This window comes from Chelmon rostratus, chromosome 14 (assembly GCF_017976325.1).
Source record: "Chelmon rostratus isolate fCheRos1 chromosome 14, fCheRos1.pri, whole genome shotgun sequence".
NCBI classification, from domain to species: Eukaryota; Metazoa; Chordata; class Actinopteri; order Chaetodontiformes; family Chaetodontidae; genus Chelmon; species Chelmon rostratus.
The window spans coordinates 9566798-9576717 of NC_055671.1; the positions used below are offsets into that span (position 1 = coordinate 9566798).

Consider the following 9920-nt stretch of genomic DNA (forward strand, 5'->3'; position numbering starts at 1 on the left):
TTCAGTCAACAGCACAGAGCTGTCACTGGAGGAGTCGCCATGAAGCTGTCATCTGTTGTCAAAGGTAAGAACGCTTCTACCACCCCATTTACACTGTATCGTAACTCTGGTTGTGAACATGTTGTATCTCTGCAACAGCCTTCGGATCTCTGTGTCTGCTGCTTGCAGATGGATTTCCAGGTACAGTATGTTTCACTGGTGACAGTTTCAGTTTTATGTCGTTACATTTTTTTCATTCTAACCTAAATTTGCTCTTCAGTTTCTGAGGATGAAGCTCCAGAGATCATTGGGCCTCATCATGTCCGAATAAAAGCTCATTCAGGTAACGCATGCACACAGAAATTACAATCAGCCAAGTGTTGTCTGATGTCTTGCAGCTTACACAACCTGTTACTGGGCGAGGGCACGGGGGGATTCTTATTGTGGAGTGGTTATAAAGGAAGCTGTACTGTGATGTGTGATGGGTCTGGGTGTATTCTGCCTTACAGGACAGCAGCTGATTCTTCACTGTGAAACAATCACACATTGTGAAGCTGATCTGACACTCATCTACTGGCTCGTCAATGGTTCCTTCCCAGAAGACATGCCCAGCAGTGGCAGAATAGTGGAATCAGAGGAGTGAGTATTATGAGTTTTGTTCCCTTAACAGCATAATATCATATTCAACTACAGTTATATATGCAATTTGATACCTGCCAAGCTGGAGTGTTTCTTCAAATGTAGTTGTGCAGACAGCTGTTAGAAAACAGGACGAAATAATGATTGATCCTGAAAGCAACCCGCAGCTGAGCTGTAATGACTGTTTTAGATCCACTTTGGAGGAGGGTGCAATCCTACAGAGGAGTTTGCTGTTGAAGACTGTCACGTCAGAGGACTTCAAATCCACCTTCACCTGCGTTGTGACAAACCCTGCTGGAACAGTCCAGAAGGTCATGACCTTAGCAGCGACAGGCTGTGACTGTAATGTAAAGAAACCCAGAAAACACTGAATAATACTGCAGTGAGGAGTGGTTGTGTTGCTGAATGCCTGGACCAGGGGGATTATATTATTATAGTCTGATTTTCATATTACGGTATTATAGTGATGTTGTTGCGTCATATATTATCACCATAATATACAATATATTAACACTATGTCTTTTTCTTTCTGCCACACACCTTCCTGTCCAATATCGTTTAACACTAATACATATCGCTGCAAACATCCAACCACACACCCTACCTAATCTAATCTCTGCTCCTGGGCTCTTATCCTATTCACCTTCACCTGTGTTAAAACAAACGCTGCAGGAAAGGCCCAAAAATTCACATTACCGGCAACAAGTAGCGACTGTAATGTGGGTAAAACCAGAAAATGCTGTTAGTGGAGTAAAAAGTGGAATTCTCTGAGCCATGTTTCACTTGAAAACCAGCTCACACTTGAGATGAGTCAACATTAGCTGTGAATTTCCCATACATGTGGAGAACTGTGCTCAAAGCTGAAGAAAATGTACAAAACTTGGGGTGCTCTTGGTTTCACACTGACACGTCACTGTCCTTCGAAGCTTTCCCTCAGTGAGACCAGAAGTATTAAAATGTAAAAAGTGACTCCTTCTGATCCAGATGCAATATTTTACCAGGAATGCATGCACCTTACAACTGTAGTACTAACTGTATAGAACGACTCTACAACACAGAGGCACTACGAATCTACTGACAGCAGAATGTTTAGATGATATTGTAAGTTCTTTGCTAAGCTATGCTCTGTGCTTGTTTCATTCCAGTGTCTGTGTTTTATGTATACTTTTGAGCAACATGAAAATATACTCCATGATGAGACAAAGCTGAATAAATCAATTTACTCACAAACTCAAGTGTGCAGTGCTGATTGACCACATGGTTGTTTTCTTGCAGATTTATTGTTAATCATTAGCCACTCATTTCAAACAGGTGACTGGGATTAGAGCATGGATACTTTTTAGGATAAACAATTACTTTTACAAATAATTGCATTACACACTAAAACATTAATATAAGCAGCCAACGAGGAGTACAGACTGGTAAGTACAAAAAGTAATTACAAAACTTAAAAGTGCAAACTAGTTTAGTTTTATATTGACTCATATTCCACATGAATATGTGTTAAGTTAAAAAGTAGGCAGCACTAGCAATAATGTCAATCAAAAATCTTTGATTGTATATGCATTGTATAAAAGCAGCAACTGTAAACCCATATTAACACACAATTAAATCACACCATCCCCGTTTTCTCAAAAGATTAAATTTTTCACACCTTTAGCACATCAGTGTAACTTCAGAGGCAATTATATTTGGTTTTAAGGCTCCATTACTGCAAATGTTCTAGAAATAGAAAAAGGTTTCTCGATCAGAACAGGCACGTGTCTTTAACAGATTTCCTCCTCTTGGAATTTAGTGGAAGTCTGGGTGGATGTTTTGTATCAAAATTACAAAACATCTGTCCGTGTTTCAAGAGTCGGATCAACTGGACACCACCTCTGACCCAAACACACCCAGCTCGTCCAGGCAGTGCTGCAAGTTCTCATTCCTGTCAGGATACTGATTTTCTCTGATCTTCTTCCTGATGAGGGCAGTAGCATCTTCAACAACTGTTGGCCACTGCAGAGAAGAGGTGCAGAATGGTTGAAGAAGTTCCAGGTTGGTCTCAATTGCCATTCCAAACAGGAAACGCAGGAAAATGTCCAGTTTGCCGTCCTCACAAAGCAGGCTTCTGTCCACCGCGCTCTTGTACAGCTCCATCGCCTTGTGCCCCTTCAACATCCCCCTGACCTTGCGTTTCAGTTGCTGCCCCAAAGTGTTCTTCCCCTGGTTTCTAAAGGTGAGAAACACATAAAGAGCAGCCAGGTACTCCTGCATGGTGGGGTGGATAAAGCTGAAGACTCTCTCTTGAATCAAGACAAATGGCTTTGTGGTGTATTGTGTGCACAGGCCACTGTTAATCACTGCCTCCTCCTCGTTGATTCCAACCTCTTTCCAGTCGGACCTGGTAATCTTGAACTGGCCTTGTTCCAGCATGTCGAGGGCCAGCTTTCCAAGTTTCATGAGGAAGTCTCTCTCTTCATCTGGGCTACAATCTGGAGCTCTAAATCTGCGATGCTGACGTGTGAGTGCCAGCAGCAGCTTTGTGTACATGTAGGTGATGCTCCTGGGCAGCTCTGCCTGCGTCCCCTGTCCTCGAAATATGTGCTGGTACTCATCAGCGACCAGTGAGCAAAACAAGGGCAGGTGGCACATGATGCGGAGGGTTTTGAAAGAGTTGATGTGTGCAATAACTCGAGCTGCTTGATCTGGATCCTGAAATCTCCTCCTGAAGTACTCGTCCTTTTCAGGGTCACAGAAACCACGCACGTCTATTTCATCGTAATGCGTATCCCAAGGAATGCAGCGCCTTATTTGCGGCCGAGATGTGACCAGGAATAGGCCGCGGTAGAGCAGCCTCCCTCTGAGGAGGTTCACCACAATGACGTTCAGGGTGGTGGGATCTGTGTGGTCGCTGAGAAGCTCAGTGTTTTGGAAATCAAGCTTCCCATTGTACTCATCAAGACCGTCAAAGACAAACATGATTTTGCAGTCTTCGCATCTATAATCCCTGTCCCTTAGTTTTTTTGTTGGTGGGTAGAGTGTGTGTATTATTTCCAACAGGGAGATATTAGAACCCTCAAACTGCTTGAGCTCTCTGAAGGGCAACGGAAACAGGAAAGACACGTGTTGGTGGGACCGCTCTTCAATCCAATCGAGGATCAACCTTCTGACCGCCATAGACTTCCCTGACCCTGCAACTCCAGTGATCAACATGAGCTTCATGTTTGAGTGCTCAAGCCTTTCAGCACTCAAAATATCTGCAGTAGAAAGCAATTTCCCTTCCGCCCGGTTGCTGTCCAGCTTTTCTATGGTCATGACCTCATGTTCAATATTTGGGCCATTATCACATGTTGAGGTTATGTTGAGTTTTGCAAAGACATCATCAAAGGGCCTCTCCTCTCTCTGCATGGCCGAATCCTCACATACTTCGCCGTATGTTCTCTTCAGAGTCTCGCTTAACTCGTGACGTACTTCATCTGCAAAAAGAAAAGGTGTAAATTTGTGTAAGATTCTCTCATTTGTCTCAAAATGACACTGGGTGGCATTCAGTTACATCAGAGTTGTACTGGAGCCCACTTACTTCTGATGCACAAAGTCTGGAGGTATTCAACCAGCGTCTTTTTCCCAATTTCCTCAAGAAGGGTTTTGGTGATCTGCAAAGATACCTCCAGGCTGTAACACTCAAGTAGCCGGTCCACAAGGTCCACCATGTCCATGCCTTGGGGAGGAGTGTTGAAGGACTGCGGGTAACGCTTCCATAGCATCGTCTTGAATGTCTTAATGTCGTCTTTGGACAGCCTCCCGAGAGTTTTACAAATAGCCTGATTCCACAGGAAGGATAAAATTCAGTACTGTTGTTTCTGACTAGAGGGTGTGCTGTAATTTCTTTGAAACAGGTAAAGACAAAAGGAAAACACAGACTGACCTTAAAAATGAATGCCACTGTCAACGAAGGGTGCCTAATGTTGTTTGAGTCTTGGATTATCTCAGACATGCTGGAAGGCTCTGGGACGGTATCATCTTTGCATTTACCCCTAGTGAGGCCACAGTGGAGGGATTTAAACAGATTTTAGTGTCCCTCTAGTATGTAATCACGCACACGCACTAACATGTGTATGTAGGTGCCATGACATGGGTGTATTTCTTACTTTGGGGTTCTCTTTTCACAATCATCACTGTCCCAGGAGTAGCAGCTAGAGAATGAATCTGCTCTATTCAGATGGATGCTAAAACCAGGATGAGAAGAGACCTTAAATCATATTCAGGGTAACTACGAGATGTCTTTACAGTTTTTCATAGCTACAATAAGGTAAAGTATATTGAAAGGTACATACTACAAGGGTTTACTGTGATGAATTTTTAGACTTATTTAAGCTTTGCCAATTCTTTGTGTAGCTTGTACCTTGTGAAGGATCCATCTTCATCATCCATGTAGTCTGGCCTCTCCTCACTTGTCATTGACCAGTAACTCAGAACTGGAGACGAGGCCTTTTCCACAGAAAGCCTGGGGAAAAAAAAGAAGGATGAAGGAATGACAGTTTGTTAATTGCTCATTGGCCACTTAACAAGTAATCACAGGCTTCCATAGTACATGCCAGATAAGCAGCCCAATTATTGCTCTTTCTCATGCAGCACCAAGGCTGTCAAGTCTTGGGTATTTGAATTGGGGACTACAAGGACTTATGAAGGTTGAGGGACAAGCATGGACTAAATCCCACTTAGATTTTTATTTAGTTTATTCTTTTTCCTCTTCTTGGCTTTATATTGATTCTGCTGAGACTCTGAAAACGTATTTTTTGCAAGGTTGTGTGAGCACTAGACTTTCCTATGACACATCTCATCTTTCTGTGAAAATTGGGGAGGTAACCAGATAAGACGAGTACAGATACATCCTCAAACCAGGTACACACACTGTTGTCAAAAGATAGCCAGATACCTCAATAAACCTGCGTCTGTTTTCCTGTTTTATTTTTGTGCATCAAGTTTTGGTGAACATATTGAGCTATATTACACTCAATTACCCATATATTTCCAAGTGTACACAGTAATTCAACATGAAAAAAGATAAAGCAAGAGAAGTCAGGTTCTGAATTTATCCACTAGGGGAAACTGCTGAGCTGCCACACCATACTTGCTGTTCCACATAAGTGATATTTATTTTCACTTGTACCACTGTACCATCTACAGAAAGGAAATGACAGGATAACACATTTACCACAACCACATTTAATTTTTCTACTTTTCATGTAATCTCACTACTACCCAGAGTAACTAACCTACAGTGAGAGAGAGGACCTTTAGGGTTAGTAAGTGAAAAATCTCAGTACCACTGGCTAGTATCCATTGGACTTGGCCCCAGGTCCAGAGAAGGTCTTCTCTCTGGGATGTAGTAGAGCCCGTCATCTTCATCAGGCACATTCTGTCCTCTACCAGACACTGCTTCCCCAATGGAAGAGCTGCCTGACGACATGGCCATCGCCTCCATTTCAGCTTCGTCCATTATATTGGGGGGTGGGGGGTCAGCACTCGACGAACATGATAAGTACACAGTGATCACTTCTTGCTTTAGAACAGTTGCTTGTCTTTACCTGCAGAAGAACAAACATGAAAATAAGACAACGTATCAGCTGTCAAATTCTCTATCTAAAGAAATTTACACCAAACCAGATATGTGACATACGTGACATGGTTATACCACAAGAACTGTAGCACGCGGACCAACATGCAAATGTTTGGGAATGGCAACAGTAAACGAAGTTTTGTGCAGATATATTTGTAAAAAGTGTCTAAACTTTTCCATACCACTCGTTTAAAAAGATACAATCTCCATAATTATATATTCAATCATATCATATCAAAAGTACTGAAGCTATAAAAATAAACAGATCTGCTTGGATTTTCAACCAAAACGTCAGGGAAGAAAATCAACTGGTCCTCAACTATCAAAGTCAAAATGACCACTGATAATAATAATAACAATATTAGAATAATAAACTATTATGTATAGCACCTTTCATACAAGAATTGCAGCTAAAAGTGCTTTACAAGAAAGAAATCACATGCACCAAGTGAGATCTTTACATAGAAAAGACAGAATGGACATAAAAACAGATAAAAAATTAATGCAAAATAGGAGGAAGAATTAAACCCACTTGACAATGATAATAACGATGAAAATAAAAATAAAGACAATGCATAATAATGAATAAAATAATAAAGTATAGGTAGAAATAGAGTAAAAGAAGCATGAAAATAAAAATAAGGATAAAGCACACAAGCACAGTATATAAAAATAAAATACAGGCAAAAACAGATTACATAGAATGAATAAAATCAAGTAAAATACAACAAATTAAAAGACGTGCAGCAGTGCATACGAGCGAGGCAAAGCACTAAAGCAGGCATGTCAAACTCATTCCATAAAGGACCGTGTGGCTGCAGGTTTTTGTTCCAACTAAGGAGGAGCACACCAGGCCAACCAATCTACATCAAGGGTTCACTTAGTTATCTGCTGAAGACTGAGATCAACTGATTAATTGATTCCAGCCTGGTGTGCTCCTGCAGCCACACGGCCCTTTATGGAATGAATTTGACATGCCTGCACTAAAGTTTCAGAGGGGTTGATGTGTTCAGTGATTCTTCTGTGCCAGCACTGTGTGCTTGGTGTTTGTCCAAAAAACAAGGAAAAAAACATTTGGTGTCCCTACGAACTTTTATGATTTTGTCATAGTACGGAAAGAGGTGTCGAGGGTCGTTTTATACAGTGCTACTGTCTCGAAGTTAAAGATTTCTGTAGAGACTAGCTAAAATCAAAAGACGGTTGAAAGCCTCTGGCTTGTTCTGAAGGTCAAGCCTGCGCACACCATCGACCATAAACAAGTCAAAAACTGAAGCTGCTTATCGTTCAGTCTGACTGACGGTCCGCGCTAACTTTAGCTAACTCTTACATTGCCTAATTTTGACATTTTTGATATCTAAACTTCACTCTTCCGCCAATACTTCTCAAATTGATTTGTCAGCAACTATCGATTGTCTAAGTAACACCGGCCCCTTCTCATGCGGTTAGCGAAAACAACGTCAACTGCATTTCATGACGCGTTTACAGTTTAAAGTTAACTGTGGCAGTTAGCTAACAGCACCTTCCTTATAACGGTGGAGGGCCAGGAGGACTCAAACAAGAAATGAGGCAAAGGAGTTTCACGGAAAAAGCATAAGACACTTTCATGGTGTTCAAACACTTGCATGTTACTGCATTGGGAATTACAAAAATACATTGCTGACAATTTCTAATGTATGAAATAAGAAAGCGTCATCTTACCCTCGTCTAAGGTCGACTCAGGAAGCCAAAGTTTCTTCTTCACTATCGTACAATCGCGTGAGTACCAAAACATGACAAAGCGGACTCTGCCACCTACAGGCCGGAAGCGTGAAAAACATGCTGTCTGCTCCATGGCTCAAACACGAACAGTGGTGGAAGATGTACTCAGATCTTTCACTCAGCTAAAAGTAGAGATACCACAATGTCGTCACTGACAAATAAATTTCTACAATCAGAAGTTTACGTACAAATGAAGATATAGTATCAAAGGTAAAATAATGCTATTATGCGTAGTATAATATGGTTAGGGCTGTACATTTGCGTGTATTTCATTACTCATTGTTGAATACAGAGTGTTATTTTTATTTCCATTTATGACTGAAATCCAGTTCAATCCAATCCAATGATCAAACTTCACACAGGATAGCTCCCTATCCCTGTACTGTTTTCTAACTGAACATGAACTTGAAAGTAGGTACAAGCACTGTTGGGGTTTCTGATGTTGTTCCCACTCGCCCGCTTGTTTAAAATCATTGCCTTGGAAAAATGTCATTACACTATTGGTTACAGGCATCTATTTTCTCAATGTTGTCACCTCATGCTCTTACTTGCTCTGCTAAGAGTTAAAGATTTGAGTGTAGCCTATTGATTTGGTGTGAATTTAATAAATTGCCTCTTCTTTTATTTTATAATCCATTCATACTGCAGAATAGTCATTTGTTATTTCAACGGATGAAAGCATTGTTGGACCTATCTATCTATCTATCTATCTATCTATCTATCTATCTATCTATCTATCTATCTATCTATCTATCTCTCTCTCTCTATATATATATATATATATATATATATATATAACATTTACTAAAAGAAACAAAATCACAGTATTGTTTCTAAAGGATAACAAGCATGTAGAAACTAAAAGTGTGCATGTACTCATCAGTGCGTTTGTTGTTTGGTCTATATGGTAGGCTATGACATTCAGTTGAAATGTAACATTTGCAGTACCATGAGTGTTCATGCATTGAATATAGGCTTAGACCCTGAAGCTGTTTACCAATATATGAAAAAAAGCGAGGCGCATGTCAGCATCCTTGTCTCGTTAGTGACCGCTACACTGCGCTTTGTGCGATGGAGGCGTGAGCAGCGACAAAGACGCCAGGAGGAAACAGTGAAGTGTATGGAGGGTGATTAGTGCCCGGAGGATTAGAGGAGAAGCAAAGGAATCACTGTCAGAGTAGTCATTGTGCTAAATGGATTTATCAGTGCCGTATGATGTATTCACACTGTTGCCGTTTGCACTGTGGAGAATCGTGTTTTTTTTCCCAAGAAGCATATCTTCCATCAGTTCTTATCCCGCTTGCAGAGGTGAAGCTCGAAGTTGAGCTTGTGCAGTTGTTTGTGCTCATATGAAAACAAGTCTGAAAACAATATTGAAAATGTATGAAAAAACATTTCCCAGCAGCCACACAGACCTGAACCCAATCCATGTCTACAATGCTCCCAGTTTGGTCAGTTCACATTTTCCGCGGGTGGGAAGCCAGTGAGGGATCACATCCTTTTTGGGTCATTAGAGACTCCCACTGGTTAGTAGGGGCTCCTTTATGGAGCAACATGGAGTCTGGGGGGTTATGCTTTGTCGCAGAAAAGACACACACTAGTGTGGAGAACTTGTAAGTCAGACGATCACAGTACCTTTCTCACACACAGGGACATAAACTCATATGGTTGGTTAAAAAGACCGTGAGGCTGTGTGGCAGCCATCATTAAAACTAGTGGAATATTATAAAAATAAAACTATAACGATGCCTTTAGAACAAATAGACTGCTGGCAATGACAAACAGCTCTATGGGAATACATTAATATTATTTCTCCCTCCTTTTGGCACATGACTATCAAAAGTCACATATTTCACTTAAAAAAAAACATAACGCACTAACATGAGTCTCAGCAGCAAGTCTGAAACTGGCAAATAGCCTCTCCTCACCTGCAGTATATCCC

At 41.1% G+C, this 9920-nt stretch overlaps 2 protein-coding genes across 3 annotated transcripts; one reads left to right on the forward strand and one right to left on the reverse strand.

Annotated features, from left to right (window-relative positions):
* Positions 1 to 21: 21 nt before the first annotated feature.
* On the forward strand, positions 22 to 1839 carry LOC121617453 (interleukin-1 receptor accessory protein-like). 2 transcript variants are annotated; one of them, XM_041952641.1, is made up of 5 exons: positions 24 to 64; positions 139 to 180; positions 260 to 322; positions 489 to 618; positions 809 to 1839. In XM_041952641.1, exons 1-5 carry the CDS (start codon positions 40 to 42, stop codon positions 987 to 989), a joined length of 441 nt encoding a protein of 146 aa, XP_041808575.1. In that variant the 5' UTR covers positions 24 to 39; the 3' UTR covers positions 990 to 1839. The 2 variants fall into 2 exon arrangements, with proteins under 2 accessions (XP_041808576.1, XP_041808575.1); XM_041952642.1 differs by lacking the exon at positions 139 to 180 and having other exon boundaries at positions 22 to 64.
* A 1-nt stretch (position 1840) lies between these two features.
* nlrc3l1 (NLR family, CARD domain containing 3-like 1) lies at positions 1841 to 7953 on the reverse strand. Its single transcript, XM_041952639.1, has 7 exons — positions 7919 to 7953; positions 5928 to 6188; positions 5003 to 5104; positions 4749 to 4826; positions 4526 to 4634; positions 4181 to 4421; positions 1841 to 4076 (listed from the first exon to the last, which is right to left on the reverse strand). The coding sequence occupies exons 2-7, from the start codon at positions 6098 to 6100 to the stop codon at positions 2479 to 2481; spliced, it is 2301 nt and encodes a 766-aa protein (XP_041808573.1). The 5' UTR covers positions 6101 to 6188; positions 7919 to 7953; the 3' UTR covers positions 1841 to 2478.
* Between the last annotated feature and the right edge of the window lie 1967 nt (positions 7954 to 9920).